Consider the following 23,474-nt stretch of genomic DNA (forward strand, 5'->3'; position numbering starts at 1 on the left):
GTTTGTGAAAACAGTTTATTCTCATGTGCTTTGTGGGGACCTTTTTCATTAGGAAACATTTTTCATTACCGTCATTCTCATTATACAAGGTATCCTTGTTACCTGGTTCAATGCAAACTGTGTTTTCATGTTATGATGCTCCAAACATTTTTTGTCTAACTGCGAATAGATTAGCTGCACAACTAACCATCAGTGTTTTTAACAAATTCTTTCTCTGTGTAGCAATGAATGAAGTGTAGGCTCTGTGCATCAGTTTTGGTAGCCTCAAGGACTGCATATTCCTAAAAGTTTCAAGGCATGTGGAAAAGTCTATTTTTACATAGTTTGTTACCATTGAACATTTTAATTTAAACAACAAAAAAAATCAATATCTTTTCTCTTAGAAGTATATTCTGTATTTTTCTCTTTGAATTATAAGTGGGTAGTTATGGTAAAGAGTTCTTCTCAACAAGAATGAGGTGTTAAAAGCAGTGTCACTTAGGTGCAGAAGCATCAAACGTGCAGATTGTAAGATATTAAATACCACCTACCATACGCTGTCATTCTTTAACAGCCTACAGAGGGGACATGCCTCAAAAGGCAGGTAGGCATGCAAATTGGGTAGAAAGTTACACTTTAAATAGCATGCAGGTATGAAAAATTGAATAGAAAATATTTGTCTTTCAAAGATAAATTTGAAATTAATTGTTCTTCAGGTGGATTGAACCATCTTAATAAAAGTGATTCTTTTATTCAATGATTGAACTGTTTACTTACAGTAGTCTTAACTCTGGATTTTGTAGAAATGAAGGCAAAAGCAGTCTACAGAGGTAGTGGCGCAAGTGAGCACTGTGCTGACAGAATCTGGTGTAATACATATGATGTATTTTGGGGGGATTTTGCCATCCAAGACAGTCTTTTGGTAGATGTTTTCTTCCTGCTCTCACTGCCTGTGTCTTGTTGTAATCTTTAGCAGCAAAAAGTAACATTTATCTAGACCTTAACATCAAGAACTGAACATCTCAGCCAGTATGATGAATGTAACACTTGAATATGTCAGGCAATATTCACTAGCCTTTCCAACAGCCTTACAGTGCTATAGTCACAAAGAGTAACTCAGCAATAACACACACCCCATCAAGGTTTCACAGTTGCTTACACTTCAGGTTTTTGCTTTTTCTGGCTGACTGTTTTTGAGTGCTCTGCATTTGCATTCATTGTTCACCTTGCTGGAGGCAGTGACAGCTATTACAAAGTAGGATCTGACTTGGAAGTTAAAAGCATGAGCCAAAAGAGTGCATCAGATCACCCAAATCTGCTACTGCAACTGTGACACATTAAAGTAGGCAAATTTATGGGTTTTTGGAATTGATATATAAGCAGCTGTTTTATGGAGCATAGATACAGGCCAAGTTTTAGAAAAACTTTCCTGCACTTTAGAACAGGCAGGGAAAAAGGTTACTGAATGTATTTGGCCTTGGCTGTCACTGAATGCCTTTAGGTTTGCGACAACAGAGTCTAGTTTGTAGTAGAACATTTTTGAATAATACTGTCCTGTAGTGGATAACTTCAATGCATTTGTTGTATTTTTTTCTTCTCATTTCTTTCCTTTGGGAACCTGGTGCCATCCCTTTTCAATGACATTCCCCCAGACCTGGGTGCAGACTGAATCTTAGTTTCACACTTAGGAAGTTTCACAAGGCAACAGGTTCTCTCAGCTTTTTCCACTTGCTGTGTTGATGCATGAAGCAGGAGACCTGTTGTACCTTACCGGACTTTTCCAATCGTCTTTTACAAGACTCTAAGTGGTTGAAGGGTCCAGAAAAGAACTCAAAGCTCACAGCAGATATTTGCTGCTCACTGTCAATTTTCCACTTGTTAGTGTTGTTCTGAAGGTAAAGAAAAACTGTAGCCTCACTGGGACTGGCAATGCTCACACAGACCAAGCTGTAAATAAACGTTATAGCCTTCTGCTGCTGGGCATTAAATAAGCAGATAAATTTCTCTTTGCTGTGGATTTATTCAAGGCAGATGTTTTTAGTGAGCTCTGGAAAGGTTGGGAAGGAATATAAAACCTGCTGCAGTTCTGGAATTGATCCATTAGGATCAAAACCTAGTAACGAGTGATACATTTAAAGGTCCCTGACACTTTTATGGCAAGACTATGTATTTCAGAGCAGGCTGGCTCAGTTTGAAACACATTCCAAACCCAAACCTGAAATAAATTCTTGCAACAGAGCAATTCAGTAAACTTCTGCTTTCCCCTTATTTCATTTTTGACAATAAATGAAAGAAAAATAAAATCAGATTTTGGGAATAGAATGATTCAACCTTTTGAAAAGAAATGGCATGCTGATCTGGGTTTGTAATTTTCTGGGTGGCATTTCCTCAGTGTAGAGGTGTGGATAAACAACATAGTACAGACATAACAAGAATGAAATAAACATACATGGAAGAATTGGAAAAATACTTTATGTAGGCTTAGCTATCTGATACTGGAAGGGCATGTATAGTTGTCTACCTGAATTTGAAGAGTCCGGTAAAAATGGCCTTGTGTGGTCCAAGAGGGACTTAAGAATATGATAAAACAGTAAGGAAAATGGAAGTAAGATGCTTCCCGTTGTTTCAACCCCAATATTTCCCTGGCATAAGGGATGGAAGGTTTGTGCTTCGGTCCTTTGAAGTTCAATGAAACAGTACATCATCAAAAACATCAGAAGGAATGATTGCAAACTCAAAAAAAGTAGTAAATAGATTAAGTAATGTACAAATGATGACTTGTATTCACAGGGCAGAATCTCAGCAGCTGTAACCAGTGGTTAGACTGCCACTAGTTAAGCTGATGCGATATAATGCACTGAAAAGGTGTTTTTCTCCTCACACCAATACAAGGGCTACTCTTATTTTACTCTATCCTTAAAATAGGAATTTCAAAGAAATTTTGCCTCAAATATTTCAAATTCAAAGAAAGCTTAACTTAATATAAAAGAAAACGGAAATGAGAGGTAGAAACTCAATTCTAATCTATTTTCTGGCTTTGGGTAGCTCAATCTAAAATTAGAAGATAGGCAAGAGGGCGTTGACAAGGTAATGCTTAGAAACAGTTTTCTGGTACAAGTCACATTCTCTACCAATGAACAGATTATCAACTCACAAGAGCTACGCTACTGAAAAAATAAAATAAAATAAATCATATTGATGTTTCACAAATTTCTTTTCATGAAAATTAGATGTGCTGAGGAAGATACCCTTCCTGGGAGCTTGACCTCTGATTAAGCACTAAAACAATGTGCTACAGTAATGTTAGAGGGTAAGATCTAATAGGAGCTGATGTTTTTCAGAAAGCACAGGAAAGAAAAAGCATGGCCACAAAATGCTTTAAAAGATGCTGTGGTAGTTTTAAACAGTAATTGACCCCCCGTTGTGCAGGGATCCACAATGCGTTCGTCCTAGAACATGGCTCTTGCTGAGATAAAGATAGACTCAGAAAGAACCTGAGAAGTTTGTACCAGAAGTGGAAAGTTTATTCAGCTTACTCAGCATATTCATGCTCTTGGCAAGCATTACTGTCCTCTCTCTATGTATATTAAGTAATGCCAGGAAGAAGGGGTAGCCACATCACTGGCAAAATTTTTCTGAACTGATACCGAAGGAATTAAAGGTAAGAGAAAAATTTCTGACAGCTGTAGCTTAAGCTCAGGCAGATGAGAAGCCCAGCTGGAGTGAGGTGGGGCTGGATTAAAAATGAAAGGTTTTGAAAGAAGAGAACATAAAGAGTGGGTAAGGCTGATTGGCTAAGGACTGTAATTTGGAAAGTAAATGCTGTGCAGGCAGAAGAAAGCAGAACTGAAATGCTGATTTGAAGCTGAGAGGAGACTGCTGGGAGGAATTTGGACAAGCCACAACCCAGCCTTCTTCAAATCAAGACAGGTCATCAATATTTTGCCCACCTGGAGGTTGAAGGGACTTCCTGTTCAGTTGCCAAGATTTGATAACATAGTTCAATATGTAGCATTGCTACTTTCCAAGTGAGCAAACACAGCCGCAGCAATTACTCATCCCAGTTCATCTTGATCCACTCAGTTGCTTCATGACATTTAGGCAAAGGATCAAAGAGTTGGACGATGGAGAGCTAACATATCGGAGTGGGGGGAATAGGAAAAAAAAAAAGGGGGGAAAATGTAATCAGAGGTTGTTATGACAACAGGAAAAGTGTTCTAACAGTTAACACATACTAAACCAACCATCAAAGTTGATGGCATCTCTCATAAAGCAGAGGAAAAACCTTTGCCTGAGGAGTTAATTCGTTAGTGGAAAAGTGTATGTCTGTTTTTTCCCATCTTTTTATGAAAGGAAGACATGGATCCTCAGCAGGTTTCAACAGCTTAATTGAGATCAATAGCTGTTCTTGGTTATGCCAACTGAGAATCTGTCTGCAGATCTGAGGGTATCATTAATGCCGTAGCAGGCAAGGATATATTAACGTGGTTGCTGTTTAACGAGCATAGGATTGCCTTGTTTTGTTGAATTCTCTTCTTTGGGTGACTAATAGACCACAAAGCTCCTTAAATGTAGCAGTGTGTTTGTGTGAATATAGCTATATCATTATTGTCCACCTGCCACCATAACATGAGAACAGCCCCTAATGATTCTTTCTCAAATGCTTTATCTCCTGCTTTTAAGGATCAAGACAAAAGGTGGCAATTGCCTGCCTGTTTATACATGTAGGCTGGAACCACTACATCTCAGCACATGCAGATTTACAAAACAAGCTTAAGTCTTGGCAACCATATTAGAAACGTTTGGTCTAGATACATTGCAGTCCTGCATAGTTAGAGCTATAACAGCACTTCTGCCCTTGAGTCTCTGAGCAATGAGAACCTAAGTGTGAGGATTCTTTGTTAGTACCTCACCATGATTCTGGAGACAAAGTATTCTAGTGGGAAACTTTTACACAAGTATCTATCTGCCTCACTACTTTTATGATTTTAACAGTCTGACTTATGCAAGAGTTTCTTCATTTCATTATGTTCTGCCATTTGGCTTGCAAAGAGTATGTGTTTAATAGCTCCTGTGTCAAGAACTTTCCACTGCATTGCTAAATGTCCAACATTTCTTCCTAATACCATCATCTGTTATGTTTGTCTTCTTCTCTGATCTCTCTCACGTCTTTCCAGGTCAGAGGCTACCCCGAACCTCACATCACATGGTACAGAAATGGGCATCCTGTCCCAGAAGGAGACCATTATGTCATAGACCACAGCATTCGGGGGATATTCAGCTTGGTAATCAAAGGCGTGCAGGAAAGCGATGGTGGTAAATACACCTGTGAGGCTGCAAATGATGGTGGGGTTCGTCAAGTGACTGTGGAACTGACAGTGGAAGGTAAGAGGATACTTATACTGCTATTGCAATGATTATAAAGTTTAATTAAATGAACAAGGTTTGCTAAACTGCCTGTCTGGTTAAGATCACAATAGTACATACATGCTTTCTTATTGGCGCAAGAGTAATATTCATTACTTGTATTGCTGCTGTCACTGGAAGAGTAATGTGACACGTCTGGAAGACAGAAATCCCTTTCTCATAGCCACAACTCTAACATGGGTGCAGGTCCTAGTCCAAGTGCTGTGGTGGTATCAACAGCCTTCCCATTTTCACATATAAACTACTTATTTTCTTAACTTTTTGGTACTGTTCCCTTCCTGGCTTTATTTATGGACAGTTCTTCTTGGGGCTTTAAGAGGAACTGATACTGTTTTGGATCCCTTTTGAAAGTTGCCCATGCTGTTAGCTGAATGCTCATGTTAACATGAGGGGTCATCCTTGCTGCTTTTTTTCTGATCTGCTCTATGGCTATACATTTTCACTTACCAGTATATCCAGTCTGAGGCTCAGTGGGCTAATACAGTTTTGTTTTATCACTAAATAAATATATTTAAAATGGGAGCCATCCATATTAAGATCAAGCTTCAGTTTTGCAACAGATAGAACAATGTGTGACTCCCAAATGAAACTAATGAAGTTGTTTCTGTTGAAGGCACGTATGACAGCTAAATTTCAGCTTGTAAAACAATTGGTTAGCTTTAGTTAGACTTGCTCTTTCAGAGGTATTCATTGTGTTACTAGAGCTGTTTCTGACCTCCCTTTGTGTTAAGCTCTAACAAGAGGACCTGCCCCACCAGTACTGCACTGTCATGTTCCTTAGGGAACATGCAGTATAAGCAAGAGGGAGCAAGCAGAGAGGGCTGATGTGCACTTCTCCAATAGAGATAGAACCCCAGCAGGGGCATAAAGGCATAAGCCTGTTCTGTTCACTCCTGAAATGTGGGACCAGATATTGGCTGACAGTTGTCAGGCTTCTAGGATGGAGCTAGTGCAAATAAAACCAGGTAGAGCTGCCATTTGTCTGTACTTGTTAGCTTAGACCACATGCAACACGTCTCATCAGACCTCTATGTATTGTTGCCCTGCCTTTCCCAGATAAATCTAACAGTTTAAGATGATATGCACGGAACTCCTATTCTATAGCTATATAAAGTAGGTGTTAACCTTCAGATCTGTATGGCATTGGTAACAAAAGACCACATCTTAAAGACATTGCTATAAGCTTTGCAATTTTGATGGAAGCCTCCACTTAGAACAAAAATAAAAGCCTGGAAAGTTAACGTTTCCTCTCAGACAGTAAAAATTATGGCAATCTTGGATGTTTCACAGTGTATCAGGCAGGCGCACTGGGGCAATATGTGTCTGGAATTCTGTCTGTACCCTTCCATTTGCTAAGTTGCACACCTGGTTGTAATTGTGTGCTTATTGTAGTGTGGAAACAGCTAAGATCAAACCCAGAAATTTTTAAGAGAAAATATGCATATTAGATTGTTGCAAATTCCAAATTTTTAATGTAAAGAGTGACAGAGATGCAGTGAATTATGGAAATCAAATGTATTGCTTCTCTCTTAGCTATTTGGCTATGTCGGAGATCTGCTGAATATCAGAGTGTTTCAGATCATAACTTTGCATTGAATTCCTGAAGCACAGCAAAAATTGACAGCAGGCCTGAAGCAATCAGCATTTGGATATATTCTGAGTCAAAATCTCTTACACACATCCTCAGAGTACATACTGAAATATGCATGTGTCTGGAAGGATAGTTATTGCCTTCTGTTTTAAAAATTATGCAAAATATTTTTTTTTCCCTAGTTTAAAACTGTCTGAGAAACAACTTGTGTGGAGGTGGAGTTTTTTAAAAGTGTTTTTATATCAGTTCTTCTGACCTAGGCTTTGCTACAGTTTAAAAACAATGCCGTGGTATTTCCTAATGACTGAATTTCCCGGAGTTTAATTACAGTGGTCTTTATTCTAATATATATGCATCAAGACAGCAAAGCACAGGTATTTTGTTTTTCAGCAAAGACCTAAACAGGGCTGACTGCTACCTGAAAAAATGATGGACTGAAACACAGTCTAGTCTTTCCATCTTGCATGACTGTCCTATCTGAGAGTTAATGTAAATTCTTATGAAGTGCTAGAACAATGTGTTTTTTCAAGGCCATCAGAGTTGTTCATCAGTGCTACTACTCTGAATCTATCCCAGGCCACTAGCCATTTTTTTCTGACCCGAAGCTACCAGGAATGCTGTGTGCAGTAGATGGCGCTGAGCTTACATGACTTCATACACATATGTCTATTGCTCACAACACCAGTAAGCAAGAGGAACTTTAGAGCTTAAAAGAGAATGATTTTTTTTAAGAAAAGGTATTCCTGGGCTAGTACAGGACTAATAATTAAAAGAAAGAAAGAAGGAAAAAAGGAAGGAAAGAAAGAAGGAAAAAAAAAAAAAAAAAAAAAACAAACAAACAAACAAAAAAAAACAACTCTTTCAGAGTTTTTATGCTATCTAAATTGAGTTAGTGCTGCACTGTAGAAATTAGGCATTGTCATATTTTTTTATACACTTTTTTCATGAACAGTCTGCGGTGTTGTTACTACTGAGGCCAAGGGCTAGATGCTAACTCTGCTGAAATCTGGTTTTGAAATTGGAGAGCCTAACTTTGGACTACAGGTGACATAACCTCATGCTGCAGGTGTTGCATTCCTTCTTTACTTTTGAAACCTGAAGAAATGAATGTTTTACATAGCCTTTAGTATCTATAGTTCCTAATGTTATTGACAACAATTCTTACTTCCTATTTTTCTGTCTTGTGCTCACAGGAAACTCCTTGAAGAAATACAGCCTGCCATCCAGTGCTAAAACCCCTGGGTAAGAAGTCCAGTGGCTTTGATATTGTTTAACAGACACAAATATGTTTTGGTGGGGAACAAGTAAAATGACTCTTTCTAAAGTATATGCACTTCTCTTTTCATCTGCCTATTGCATCTTTTCTTTAGCTCTGATTCACTCTGAGGGCCAGATTAAAAGTGTTGGATTCTTGTCCAGTTCTCAGTAATTCCTTGCTGGAAATGTGTCCCCAAGGCTCCTTGCCTGTGCAAGAATGAGGGAAATGGAGGAAAGAAAAGCCTGGTAGTTAATGACTCAGTTCTGCACAGCATGACATTGGAATAAAATAACTGGTTGGCATGATCGCTCACACTTGTGAAATGGGAATAGCAAGAATGGCTGGGCTCACAGAGGCAGGGCAAGCCTAACTTCATCGATTCAAAGTCCTTAGCTCCTGCAGAGCTGAATGCCAGCTACAACATCTGGAAACAAACAAACATTTCTGAAGTCAAGTGTGTTAAGTCCAAATCTCCATTTTTCCCAAGTGGAATAGATACCATGAGAACTGCTCTGTCAGTAAAATGTTCAAGGCTGTCAGGAAGTGGCTTGATACAGCTACTGCTCCTTCATAACAGGAATTCAGATGGCTGAAAAGAGAACTTTCTGTTTGTATCTGTGCTGCAGTTTTGCACCCTTCTGTCTCTGTTCTCTGAAATTCAGAAATCCTTCCCTGCATCTTCCATGACAGGTCAAGCATCTTTTAAAGCTAGAACAACTACTACTTCTAGACTGTTTAGTAAGAAATAAAATCAACTGAAATAATAATTCAAGTATAATTTAAATATTTCCAAGTAACACAGTAGGCATACTGTAGGCTAGAGGAAAGACTTGTTCTGTTTTGGTGTAACTGTTATGAAGAACTGGTTGATTGGGTGATCTACTCTGACCTGACCTGGCACAATGAGCCTTCTTGCTGTTCTTTACACGTAGCTTTTAATGTTGCCTTCCTCATGCTATCAGTTATTTAATTCTACAATGAAGTATTTTCCATTGCAGCTTATTATGGTCACTCTTCTCTCTCAAGCATTTTTACTGATCCTCTTCTCTGTGTATATTTTTTCATCACAGTCTCATCTCTTTCTTAGAAAGCTCAATTTGCCTACATGGCAGTCATCATGTCTTGGCAGCACCTTGGATTAAGGGAATATAGTATCTGTTAGTATCTGACACGTAGAAATGGTGAGGTACTGACACATCTCTCTTGAATGGGGTAAATAGCCATCTGGAAAAGGACTTGCAAGTGATTGAGTTTGCTTGAAATAAAAGGTAAAAAAAAAAAAAAAGAAAAGAAAAAGAAAAAGAAAAAAGAAAAAGAAAAAAAAAAAAAAAAAGAAAGAAAAGAGTGAAAACTAAATGTATGCAGTGTTTCCTGTCATTTAGTTTGTCCAGCTCGGATTATAGGCAACTCATGTGGACATCCTTGTATACTGGATGAGGGTACATAGCATTAATGCTATCCTCATTCACTGCATGAGGAATCAAGAGCAGCCATCACAAGCATTTGCATTTCTTCCATTGGCCAAAAAATAATTAGTGTATGGCTGAAAGTCTGATAACTGCAATGTTGGTTACTGCTTATTATATATCCTTGTTGGCAGAAAACCTGTTTAAAATGCTTCCTGAATTTTACTTTATCCAGGACAACTTCTAGAAGTTCTTCTGTAACACCAGAATTTTGATTCCCTTTTTAGGGGAAGACTTACTGTTCCTCCTGTGGAGCATAGGCCAAGCATCTGGGGAGAGAGTCCACCCAAGTTTGCTACAAAACCCAATAGAGTTGTTGTGCGTGAAGGCCAAACAGGCAAATTCTCGTGTAAAATAACAGGACGACCTCAGCCTCAAGTGACTTGGTATAAGGTATGAATTCCCAATTTATTAATGTCCTCCTTCTGTTCTGAAGTGTTTTTTTTTGTTTGTTTGTTTTGTTTTGTTTTGTTTTACTTGAAAGAATGAAATGCATTTGATACTGCATTATGGCAAATGATCATGGCAAGAATTTATGTACAAGGAGGGCCATATTCTTCCTAATTTTCATGTGGAATAAATCCAAAAAAGATGCTAGTTTTCTTCTGAGTATAAAGTTCTATCATAAAAATAGCAAGTATGAGAAATACTTGCTCAAAGACCTTGCTAGGTAGATAAGAGAAATAGAGAAGGGATGGGAAATAAGATTATCACAATCTCTGTTTTATCCCTCTGCAGGGATTTAATGCTTTGGCTGAGGTTACAGAGGAGTCTCTTACAGCTTTGAAAATTTCCCAAGTTCTATGTCAGCGCCTCAGTCGCAGCCTTTTCTGTTTCATTTATACTAGGTTCCACCTGTACATTAGAATTAAGAAGATACCTTCAAAGAAATGAAATTGAATTGGAAAGAAAACTAACAGCTTAGGAACTGTCAGACATGATTGTTTTTTGGCATGCACAATTGTTTTTTGCAAATTAAAAAAAAAAAAGTCTAAGATAAACAACAGTTCAACTGATTCAGTATGATCTCTGCTAAAACACTGGTAGCTGAAAAGAGTCTGACATAGAATATAAAGGAGACCTGAGCTATCAACTTCAGATCTTCAATAAAATGGGGAATTGTGAGCATTTACAAAAATACGCATATTTATATAGAAATAAGCAACATTTAAAATTCATTAGACTATTAAAAAAACATGACTTAAGTCCTACTGCCCCCTTTGGGCATATGCAAAAGATATGCATATGCATATGCAAGATCTCCAAACACTTTCTTGGTAGTAGTGAGAGAGTGCTCAGATGATAATTAAATATTTCACTGATTACACCTTTTATTTTCTGGAACTATTATAATTTTAGAGAATTACAATTACTTTCTTTAATTTGGAAGAACAAATATTGTGATTGCTCTGTTGGCATCCTGCTCTCCTTCAGCCTTCAAGAACCAGTTGCCTTATGCATTGGTGTCAAGACATGTGGAAATGTTGTGGCAGCTTTTCCCAGAGCTTTTAACTTTTTCTAGTGTCTGCAGGTTTTCTGGAAAAAAAAAAAAAAAAAAAAAGGCAGAAAACTGCTTGTAGGGCAGGGACATGCTTCCTACTCATGGCCTGTTTCACTCCAGACTTATTCTTGTTCTCTGTTATACAAGAATGCTGTTACATCTCAGAAAACAAGCAACCTTGTTCTGTGGAAGCACTCACTAAGAACATCTCCTTCAGTTGGCAGCTCTGCCTAGAATCAGCTTTCCCCTCTGCAGCTGCTACACAGCTGCAACAGTCTGCTTTCCGTCCCACCAGACTCACTTAGGCTTTCCAGCCATGCAGCTCAGTACAAAATAAGATTTGTCATTCGGTTCTCTTTGTTCGGGACTACATAGTAAACAGCAGCTTGAATAAACACTTTGGTACTTCACACACTGTTTTGAGGTTTGGTAGAGGTTACCTGACATATTTTGCCATTCACTGTTAGCTTCTTTACCCTATGATTCCATAATCTGACATTCCTCCTCTAATCAAAAGAACTAAGTGCATGACATTTTTGTTACTAGCAGCTCTTTGAGTCCCGTTCGTGTCTCTGTCTTTAAAAAAAAACATATTTTGATGCTCATAGGTCTGCATATATTACTCAGTAAAATACCATAGGTGTGTTGTTCAGAGGTTCACTAGTCACACCATTGCTGGCCTGCAGACACCCTGTCACTCTTGAACTTATCCTCAGTTCATCGCTACAATGTTTTGGTTGAGTTGGGTTTCTCTAGGCCTTCATAATATTAATTCAGCACCTATTTTTGAGCACTGTAAAGCTTTCTTTCAATAATTCATTTGCTCTGTAAAGTAAAAATGTGTTGTTGCTCTGTATCAGAGTTTTATTGGCAGGTTGTTGTGAAGCATGTTTTTATACCTTTATTCATAAGGCATGACTCAAAAGGTAATTGTGTGTGCTTTGGCTAACTGAAAACAAGCTCGAGCCCATGATACTTCAGGTCACATCAGAAAGGTACTGCAGAGTTCTGCTGAGTGGCAGGTGTATCAGCCCTGCCTCAGCACCATGAAAATGAGCTTATGTGACAAGTGGACCACATCTGGCTAGCGCAGAGCCAACACATGGACAAATTAAAACTGCACATTTCAGAACTAATGAGTAAGTTCTTGTGTAAATCTCTTACTCTGCTTATTTTTTTTCTTCTGCCTTTTCTTACTTAAGTTGTAAAGAACAGAAGCTTATACAATTACCAAACCCCTGCTGTGAATCAGCTTTTTGGATTTACAGGATTTACAGCACCCAGAGAGCAGCAAGTTCATAGACACTTTTTCCCAGAACTTTTACTGACCAGTACCTTACAAATCCTGGAGGAAACATATCTTTCCCTTCCTAAACTTGGGATAGGAAAAGTTGTAGTGCCTGATAGCAAGGAAATCCTCTATAATGGCTGATGTTAAAGCAGAGGCAAATTTACTCACAGAATGAGTTGGTCAATTTTAAAATAGAATAGAATTTAAAAGCAAAGAAACAATTGTTCTGATTGTCTGATCTATGTAAAAGCACAGAACTATATACGTTTTCCTGCCGTAAAGTCTTGTGTTTTGATTCACCTCCAGTGTAGCCCTTTGAAAGAAACTCCACTTTATTTTAAATCTTGGAGTTGTAGGAGAATGCATCAAATTTGCAAGTAAATTGTATCGATCTTCTATACTTCTCACTATTCCTGGCTCCATATTTTTTAATTATTGCATTGCATAATATCCCGATGTGTTAGACGAAGGAGCACTCTAACATTAAACATCTTTTTTAGATAAGTTTAAAGCTTCATGAAGTTTAGTTCTTTTGTGACAGAAGTAACAGAGTCAAAGCTGGCTTTCTCCCATCTATATATTCTTTGCTAGTGGCTTGTCTTGGTCATGAGGGTTCTGTTAGAGAATGCTTAAATCCAGACCCACCTTCAGCTGGTCTCCACAAGGGATTTGTATTGCAGCAATACCTCCTTAAGGCACAGTTAGTGCCTTCTGCTACCTTCCTCACCTGGCCCTTGATGAGGTCCTCTCATGTAGAATTTTTTCCAGTTCCTGAAGAGATACAGCATATTGATGAAGAGATACAGCTATTGAAGAATGGAGAAATGCTCCTCAGGCTGGAAGTTGTTACTTAATGTGATGTTTGACTTCCCTGGAGTGAACATGAATGGAACAGTGGTTTGAGCCAACATACAACAAAAGAAAATGTTTGTAAGGATGTGAATATGGTAAATAATGAAAAGTCAAAAACAAACCAAAATGTATGGATGGCAAAATGCAAGGAGAAACAGCCTCTTGCAGTTATGAATTAAAGAACTTCTGGGCACTTTTTTTTTCTTTTTTTTTTTTTTTTTTTTATCATGTAGATATTTTTCACTGAAGGTATTGGGCTGAAAGATAGGAGAAAGACATTTTTGCCTGATGTTTTACCAAAAAACAAACAAACAAACCTGTTTTCTCCCCGTCTCCTACAAACAGCTCTCTGTCTCATGGTGTCTTGTGATATTTGCAGGGTGATATTCAGTTGCAGCAAAGTGAGCGTTTCAACATGTTTGAGAAAACTGGCATCCAGTTCTTGGAAATCCAAAATGCTCGGCTTGCTGATGCAGGAATTTACACATGCACAGTGGCAAACAGTGCTGGGAAGGCTTCTGTGTCTGCAGAGCTCACTGTCCAAGGTACAGTAAAGACAGATCCACAGGAGAGCACAAATGAACCACTGTCATTGCTTTGAAAAATCTTTGGTTGTGTTTTCAATATAAATATTTACTTTTTTTTTCATCTTACTCTCTCTTCATTAGATGGTACTGTGATAGCTTGGAGCATGCTACAGCTGAAAACATTGTGTTGGTTTAATGGCAATGAACAGTCTAATTGCTTCTTTGTAATAACTTTCTATAAAATCAGCTTTCCATTTTTACTGTGGTTTTGATCTTCATATGTTTTGAACGTAGAATTTAACTTCGGCTAGAAACTTTGCAGTTGTAATTCTAAACAGTAATTAATTTTGTATTTATTGAATAACAGCACTGGGTGCATGTTTATACCAACTACTTTTTGGAAAACAAAATTGTATCTGTATTTGTAGAACTAGGAAAGTAAAGGACAGGAGCATAACTTAAAACTTTAAGAGATAAAAAGAAGTTTAATGAGATTAAAATTCTCAACTCCCAAATCCCCTCGCTCTTATTTCCCTACAGTTAAAGAAAATAATCTATTTATATAAATACTTCAGGATGTTCTATTCCACATATGCTTTACCATATAACAGTTCAACTTGCAGTTTGATGATTCTTATGGTACCCTTTACATTAGCCTCAAAATCATAAAGCCTTCAGCAACTGCACAAAAGAGGAATTTCATCAGTCAGTGGACAAACAGCTGGCTTAACAGTTGTTGAACCCAATGAAATAATTAAATCAACAACTGCTGTTTTTACCTGCAGTCACAAGATCAATAGGTTACATATGCCCCCAGCAGAGAAATTTTTGGTGAGTGTTATCATTCTGTAAGATACCAAGAACATAAATAACACAAGGATTTGTATTTGGGATCCTCAGAACCACAACTAGCCTTTACCACCTAAAGCTGTGTGTGTTTTTTTTTATCTGTAAGTTCCAATCTGATGAGGCCATTGTAGAAAGTTTCTATGTATTGCCTGTTCAACTAATGTTTCATAGAAAAGGCCATAAAGTTCACTAAGCACTTTTTTTTTAATGTGAAACTTGATAGTTACTTGCTCTCCCTGAACTTGTGATCTTTCTGTTATGTAATGGGTACATCTGCCCTGAGAGATGATTCAGAACTGGGGTCACAAGGTCAGTTGTGGTATATGTTTGCTTCAGATGCTGACCACATCTCCGAATAATGCACGCATTCTTTCTTGGATTAGCACAGGTCAGTAAAAAGGGCACTCTCTTACAACGTACTCGACTAACTGGATGATTCCACTTACCTAACCACAATAATATAATACCGAAGTCTTTCATTATCAATTAAATTAGGGAGTAGAAATTGCTGTAAAATGCTAGCAGAAAATCAAGTGGTTCAGAATTACTGAATTTTCTTTTATAGCCACGCAGTCACTTATTTCTACAATCTTGCTCCAAGAGCTTCATTTTTTTCTCCAGGTAGCTTATGTAGCTTATGTAGCTACGCCAATGTAGCTTAGCCCAGATTTCCTGGTGATGTTTCAAAGTGAAGAAACACTGATTTAAACAGGGTACCACTGCAGTTTCATTGTTGGCATGCTCAGTTGTAGTACTGATGGTTTGTAGTACTGATGGTTTGTCTTTCTCCCACTTCTGCGTGCTCTTTGGAGTTCCCATAGGACTTGATGAGCTGGTTCTCAGGTGGAACCTCTTCTTTACTTCTGTCCTCCAACAGAGAATATTTGAGACTCATAGTTCTCAAAGGTCTTGAGAGCTTACTTGACCTAGAAATATCTCAAAGTGGACCAAGACTTCTGTTTCAGCTGAGCCATTTGGTGTATTCTATATAAATTCTAGACATGGTGGTAGTCAATCTTGACTTCAAAGGACTGAAGATATGAAGAGTGAAGGATCTTAAGTGTGTTCTTCACTTATAATCTTTGAAATTTATGGGAGTGTGCGTGGTATTGTATGTATAAGTTACCTGTTCTTTTATTATTATTATTATTATTTCAGGTCCAGACAAGACTGACACATACACTCAGCCACTATGGTACGTTTTTACTAGACTTCTTTGTCATACCATGGTTCCTTCTCAGCACTAATTTTGACATTTAGAGCACGAGCCTTCATGCAACAACAAGTTGTATAATCTGAACAAAAGCTATGTGAGGACACTCACATATACTCTCATATAAATAGTACATACTGTCAGTACCAATTGGTCAATGTTTTTATTTTTTTTTTTCATCCAAACCCTAAGTATCAAGTAAGTAATGAGCAGGTTGTTCTTTGCTGTCAAAAGCAAAATACACTATGGCCATGGTATTTGATATTGTTTGCAAATAGTAGTTCTGACCAACAGATCCATCATAGTTCTGAGAAACTCCTCCTAATAATACCACAGATTATGTTTTTACATCCATTCAACTGATTTTTTTTACTCCACTACTTCTCCCTCCTCTATTATTCTGCCAAGGCACCATAATTAGAAATAGTAAATTCACTGCATAATTTACATTTTAATTTCACCCTAAGAAGCTATTTTATGTGGTATTTTGAACTGTAATTACATGTAGCCTCAATTTATTAAAGCATGCCATAGTGCTACACTATGGATATTCCAGGGACTCATGTAATTACTCTCTAGCAGCATATTCAAGGCTAGTGTCTGATTCACAAAACACGTGTTACAACCTGAGCAGAGGATTTGTACCCAGAAACTCCTCAGTTGAGACATTGTTTGAGCACTGATCACATTTAATGAGTAATTTCACTTTACCTCTTTCATCCCTGTTTTTAATCTGAGGGAAAGAGAATTGCTCTTGTCACTCACATAACTAAAGGCAAATTGATCTTCCTCCTAAGGGCTTGGACATTTATATCATTGCTGATAATAATAATTAGACTTTATACAGAGTCGTATATCTGTAAACTTATCTTCCTTTAGCACGCCATCAAAACCAACAACATTTGCTACTAAATCTGCTGAAAATTCAGATTTCAAACAGGCAACTAGCAATGGGATTGCCAAAGAGCTCAAATCCAGCAGCACTGAACTCATGATTGAAACCAAAGACAGGGTGTCAGCAAAGAAAGAGGCCTTTTACATCTCCAGAGAAGCCAAAGAGAGTAAGCAAGTACAGAACCAAGAAGTCAATGCAGTATCTCTTCAAGAACCTAAAGGAGGAACAAAGGGATCTCAGGTCTTGCAGAAAACTTCAAGCACCATCACACTACAGCCTGTCAAAGTGCAACCAGAACCAAAGACAGAATCCCAGACCACTTTCATCAGGCAGGGTGAAGACAGGAAAAGGACTGTGCAGCCCATGACGACAACTCAGCAAACCCCATCTCTGACAGCACAAGTAGGTCCAAGGAGTAGAGAAGCAGAAAATAGAGCTGGAGCCCGGAAGGCTGTAATGGAGGAGAAGAGGGACCCTTTGGGAATTCCTCCTCAATTTGAGAGCTGCCCAGAGAGCCTGGAAGCATCAGAAGGACAGGAGATTAAATTCAAGAGCAAAGGTAAAGGGATGAAAGGTATCAGAGCCCTGGGGTTAGTCAGGTTACCCTTCTGTGTGCAGAAGTAGGGAAGTTCTTCCTCCTTCACTGCAAGTTGCCCTGCTCATAAAGCATTTCAGAAATAGATGGTGAATTTTATGTTGTTTCCACAGTAATCTGCTGTGGAAAAGGTCAGGTGAAGAACTGCAATCAGTCTCTATATATTTCCATTTGGGATTCTACTATTGCCCTTCATATTTGGTTGGTCCAGTGATGATCTGAGTGCTTCCTAACAGCTGAAATGAAAAAGTCAGAATTAAAATGGTGTTTAAGAGTTTTCTCCACAGTTTGGCCAGGCTTCAAACTCTTGAAAGAGTAATGAAGGCTGCATCTTGATGAATCCAGGAAGTATATTTAGAACACTTCTTTTTTTTTTTTTCTTTTAATTACAATTTTAGTAGAAGATTATTTATAACTTTTTTTTTTTCTTAAAATTGCACTCTAAAATGCTCCTACAAGTGAGAGAGAAATTACTTTATATGTCTCCAGCTTTCTCTTCTCTAGGTTGTGCAGTCCCAGAATGAACAACCACAGTAATTGTTTCAGTGGTAGGAACCGTGGATTGCGAAGTACTGATAAGTACTCAGAGAAACCAAATGAGTAGGATAGGAAGGAATGGCAGAAATATCTTTTTCTTCTCTAATATCACATGCATTTTTTTTGTGTGTGATTTGTTAGAGGAAGAATTTTCAGATAGAGGTGCTGTGGTTTTTCAGGTTACCAAGCATTTGTTATTTTAAAGCTGGACTGGCTGAAAGGTTTTGGAGGATCAGAAATATCAAAGTGTCTTTTGAAGGCAGTGTATTACTGACTCATTAAGGTTTATATAATCATGTATGTGTAAATTATACCTAATTTATACTAAAGCAAATAATGGAATTACACTAATACCTGTCCATAAAAATTCAAAGACCTGATGGTTTAGTTTCAGGGAAACCAAAACCAAATGTGGAGTGGTTCAAAGAGGGTGCACCTATTAAAACTGGAGAAAATATCCAAATATATGAAGAAGATGGAGTTCATTGCCTACGGTTAAAGAAAGCCTGCTTGGGAGACAGTGGATCTTACAGCTGTGCAGCTTTCAACCCCAAAGGCCAGACTTCCACCAGCTGGTTGTTAACTGTCAAAAGTAAGTAAGCTAGTGTGAGCCCATCTGCACTTTGAAAACTGTGGCTGGTCTTTACTGTGTTGCCGAAGGGTGGTGACTAAAAAATTCCTGTTGGAATTTCTCAGTAAAGTTTAATTCTGATTCCTAGTTCTGACACTAATGTGGTGCGGGATAGCTGACAAGCCACTTTCTACATCAGTTTCCACTCTGACCTTTTGCTTTTGTTGTTTGTATAACTAAAACCCTCGCATCACATGCTTCGTACCCAGGGAGGTCTGTTCCCCATTGGAGTTTTCTATTAATGTTTGTATTTGATACAGTTTGCCAAAGATTTTGTTGTTGTTCTGCATGTAGTTCTCTTGGAGTTGCTTAGCATTTCTGCAGGACACTGCATATCTGAAATGTTTTGTGAGGACAAACTGATCCTGTGCAGTAGAGCAAGTAAGAAAAGTGAAGGAATGAGAATTGCATGCTGCCAAATTCAAGTATAGCTTCTAGTAACAAATTATTTTGAGTTTGAAGGCACTGTCTTACTGGTCTTACTGAAAGATTTTTTTTTTGCTTTTTAGTAAATCCTGTCCTCAGTTCTAAGCTTTTCACCTGGTTTTAGGTTTCTCTTGGAGATATGATCATGTTTATGCAACATTTCTCTATTTTCTGTGCCTGAAGTTAAAGAAGGATACCCAAGATACTCTCACGTTCCATCTCATGAGACATCTGTAAACTGCATCCTTATTTCACCCTGTTTCACTGCCAACCAGGGGAAACTTGGGAGAGGGACTGGGAGAACACAGACAAGCAGAGAGAAGAATTTTCCTTCTTTGCACTGAGGTCTCTGGCAATATGTTGCATACCCTTCTAGTGATTGGCTGCAACTGGTGAAATTTGGAGCAGAAAACCGCCACCTAAGAAACAGCTTGAAGGCTGGCAATGCCTGCTTTGTAGATTATGAAAGAACCCCTTATTTCTACCAGTTCATACTCAAAATGATTTGTATTTCCCAATAAAACGTATCACTGTGGTTTTGATTTTTTTTTTTTTTCTGGTTGTCACAGGATGAACCTATTAGCCCAGCCATGCCACCTAACCATACCTAGAAAAGTCACTAAGTGGTAAAGGTCATTTTGTCAATTTGGGCTAAAGGAACTATTTTCATTTTGGTTTTAAGGGCCTAAAGTTGAAGAGGTTGCTCCATGCTTTTCCAGTGTCTTGAAAGGATGCACTGTGAGTGAAGGGCAAGACTTTGTGCTGCAGTGCTGTGTAGGAGGCATACCTGTGCCTCAGATCACATGGCTTCTCAATGGTAAGGAACACCCTGGTCTGCAATACGTGCATGCACCCACTTACATTCACAGTCTCAAATGCCACTCTGATCAGTACATAGCATGGCTGTGAATACTGCGCTCTAACTCACCATAATATAATACACTAGAACCTTTGAAGAAAATCAGTTTATATTCAGGTAGTGTGCAAGAAGGATAGTGGGATTTTGTGTGTGTGTGTGTGTGCTTTTTTTTTTTGTTTGTTTGTTTTGTTTTGTTTTTCTGCCTTACTGCAGTTTTCCATTATGTCCAGGAGGGGACTCTAGTGACAACATTGTATGCAGATGGTTTTCCTGGGTTTCATTAAATGTTTTCACCATGCTGCAACAAAATCTGTGTTGCTACTGTATGCTGAATCCTATGCTACCCCCACTCCTTTGGTATGAGCCTCTGCTTAGAGAGTAGCAGGTTGGCACCATGATCCCACAGGAGAAATAAGTCCTAAGCAAAATATGTACCTTATCACCTTCTAGGGTTGGAAGGAAATCTATGCCAGATTCCACTCATCATTCAGCTGGGCAGGTCATAAATGTTTTTAGCATCCATATGCCTAAGATAACAAAATCACAGTTTTTCTCATTGTTTGTCTACTAGGAAGATGTTCCTTGAGATCCAGTGCTGCACAGAAATGCCTGTAAAAAGTTGATTAAAAAAATTATACATAATTTTTTATTTTATTTTATCAGGGTCTATAAGCTCCTCCCATGTTCTAATTAAACAATTGAACATGGAAGCTTCCTTAACAGTCCCTTCTTGATTTGAGTTGACCCAAACTTCAGTATTTTGCTTAGATTTCAAATGATTTCAGAAATCCAAGAGACCACATGCTTTGACTAAGGTCTCTTTCAGTTTTGAGTCACATCTATTAAACACCAGACAGATTTATTCAGCTTAACCCTCAAGCACCTTTGTTATTCCTGAAGGGCAATGGATTTTTTGCAGACTCCCCCAGACTATCTATCTTTGTGTGTGTGTGATTTAAGGACAAAGAGTAGCATGCTTTGCCATAAAGCTGTTTCCTCTAGGATTGTTTTAAAATGAATTATTTGTACACGATCTCTGGTTTTCTTAAGTTGTTCAGAGTAAATGGGATAACTCAAAAAGGTGGCAGGGCAAATGAACCATGACCTTGAGATCGGTATGTTCCCACAGCCTGGCCTGTTCTTCCCAATAGCTCCATGTCTAGAATAGAAAGGCCACTGCTTTATTTACAGCACAAAACATGTGAATGAAAGCTCAGACATACTCCCATTGGAAAGCATTTGTTTCTCTGAAGACTACTTTGCAGTTTCTGCTTTGCAGACTGGGGTAGAATCACTGTTGCAACTAAATAATTGTGTCTTGAAGCACAGAGGGGACAACTCCTACCCATGAGGTCAACCTTTTCAGCTTCATGTTCCAAGGGTATTCCATGCCCTACGCAGTTCCCTTAGTTGCTGAATGATGTAGTTACACCTAGCTGTCATCCACATCACTCAGAGCATCTTCCTGTCTCAAATGACTTCAAAGTCTGTGTTACACTTTATCAGGAACAGAGATAACGTCTCCATTGATGTAATCATGCTATCCAGAAAGACATTGTCTCCTGAAAAAATGTACCCTAGAGGTCAATAAACCACAAGTTTCTGTAGGCCTCCAGTATGCAGTGTGCTCGCCTGCCATTTTTCAGTATGTTTGTTCTACTTTGACCTTCCTCCTTTGAACTCAGCTGAGTCTGTCCCTATTCAGGCACAACCATGTTTTTATTGCATCCAAGCTTCTAACTGCAATTGTATTAGTATCAGAAGGAGGCATAAGCATGGTGGGGTTTTTGTTTTGTTTTTTCCAACTTCCAAACTCCAACTATTTTTTTTTCAAATAGTTGGAATTTAAACCATTTATGGTTCTGTAGGTGAAAGCTAGCTCTGCTCTTAAATAAAAGGCAGTGATGATTCTGAGTAACAGTAGCACAACAAACTATCACAATAATATCACAATAATAAAAATTAGGGACATCATTATTTTAAAGATATAAATACACTTCTTTTATTAAAGACTCCTATATTATACCATTGTATTTTAATGTTTTCCTGTCTTGCATCTGATTGTGATACATAACAGTTTGTATACCATTTTGATACAAACTTGAATGGATTATAAATGGTAGCTTAATGCTGCTAATTCCATATATGCTCCTAGGGCCGGTATTCTACCTAACGATCAAATTGGATATAGCAATCTCAATTTGAATGCAAACTTTTTCTTCCTGTCTACAAGATAGCTTGATACTACTAACCACTCATCTTTATATCCATAACCAAATAAAGGAGAAAGGTGTGGTTTTAAAAGAATAAAAAATAAAATGTTAGAATCTGCTGTTCATGCTTGGAATATAAAGCCTCTTTGGTTCATAAGTGATAGACAGCTGAAGAGAAAAATGTAGTCTGCCCAGAGCAACTGAACAACTGTTTGAAATATAACACTTTTTATATGGGACAGGATGTGTAGAGATCACAAGAAAATATCAAATGCAAATTGTCTTCCAAGTGTGACAGCAATAATGGATTTGTTTTTTGAAAGGACTAGTGAGAAAAATATGCATAGCTAAATGAAATAATGAGTGTAAAGTCTAAGTTTAGCAAATCATAAGAAAACAGGAAGGGAAAAAAAAAAAAAAAAAAGAGCCTAGGCTGGCAAGCGCTTGATACCAAGCTGCATGGCTGCATGTATGCTGCCCAGTTTGCCTCTGAGGTATCAACAGTACTTGAGAACTAAAAGATTTACAACAGCTCGTTACATGCAAGTACTACTTTATATACTGACTATTTTTACCAGTTGTGACTGCATGCAAATTTAAAATATTTTCCAAGCCATACATAGATTGACCTCTCTTTTTAGGGCAACCAAGCCAAAAAATAGATGATGTAAGTGGTGCATTGTCAGTAATTACTTCTTAGAATCTGTAAGGGCAAGGAGTTTCTTCCACATTCATCCAAGTTACACGTATAAGAGCCACTTGATTGGACTGTGGATTATTTTCTAGCTCCTACTCTTCTCTGCAGCTTTACTATCCTCAATTTATTTTTTATACTTTTCCAGGTCTGTTATAATGATTTAAATATTTTTTTCCAACTTTTTAAAGAGAGTTCTTTTGTCCTGATGCTCTAATTCTGCATATTAAATTAAATTTCCCCCTGAATCTTCACCAATTTACTTCACCAATTATTTTTTTTTTTAATTCCCTGAAAGTAAACCTTTTTTGGTTTTGTTCTGGCCTCACCAAAATTTCAATTTCAATTTATTTTAGCTTCTTTAAATGCTTTATTGCTAACTTCTCTTTAATTTGTAAGGATAAGGCCCATTTCACTTTATTTCAAATATATCTTTTTTCTTATTTTTTTTCCAAAGTTAAATTGAACATCTTTCTGATGAATTTAAAAACAATATGATCACAACTTTAAGCAGAACAATTCTCTGAGTAGTGTTTTTTTTAGGATAGCTTTATGATCTGTCCAGAAAGCTTTTAATAAATGGGCCAGGGGAAAATTTCCTTTCTTCTGGCATAACATGCCAGCAGTAAGGTATTTTTTGTTATTGTTTCTACTGCCAAGCTGTCGTGAA

The 23,474-nt window shown here is 37.9% G+C and overlaps 1 protein-coding gene across 7 annotated transcripts in view; it reads left to right on the plus strand.

Annotated features, from left to right (window-relative positions):
- Window positions 1-23,474, plus strand: part of MYLK (myosin light chain kinase) — a gene marked incomplete at its 5' end in the record, with an annotated part of 144,274 nt that overhangs the window by 18,091 nt on the left and 102,709 nt on the right. For 4 of the 7 annotated variants that reach the window (XM_084288745.1, XM_084288750.1, XM_084288747.1 and 1 more), the window contains 8 exons: window positions 5,157-5,364; window positions 8,191-8,239; window positions 9,949-10,114; window positions 13,745-13,910; window positions 15,900-15,936; window positions 16,834-17,408; window positions 18,370-18,573; window positions 19,721-19,855. In XM_084288745.1, the coding sequence (XP_084144871.1) occupies window positions 5,157-5,364; window positions 8,191-8,239; window positions 9,949-10,114; window positions 13,745-13,910; window positions 15,900-15,936; window positions 16,834-17,408; window positions 18,370-18,573; window positions 19,721-19,855 (1,540 nt within the window). Of the gene's footprint in view, window positions 1-5,156; window positions 5,365-8,190; window positions 8,240-9,948; window positions 10,115-13,744; window positions 13,916-15,899; window positions 15,937-16,801; window positions 17,409-18,369; window positions 18,574-19,720; window positions 19,856-23,474 lie in introns of those variants that run through there. The other 3 variants (XM_084288744.1, XM_084288746.1, XM_084288749.1) reach the window with 2 other exon arrangements.

This window comes from Netta rufina (genome assembly GCF_964035555.1).
Source record: "Netta rufina genome assembly, chromosome: 6".
Taxonomy (NCBI): domain Eukaryota; kingdom Metazoa; phylum Chordata; class Aves; order Anseriformes; family Anatidae; genus Netta; species Netta rufina.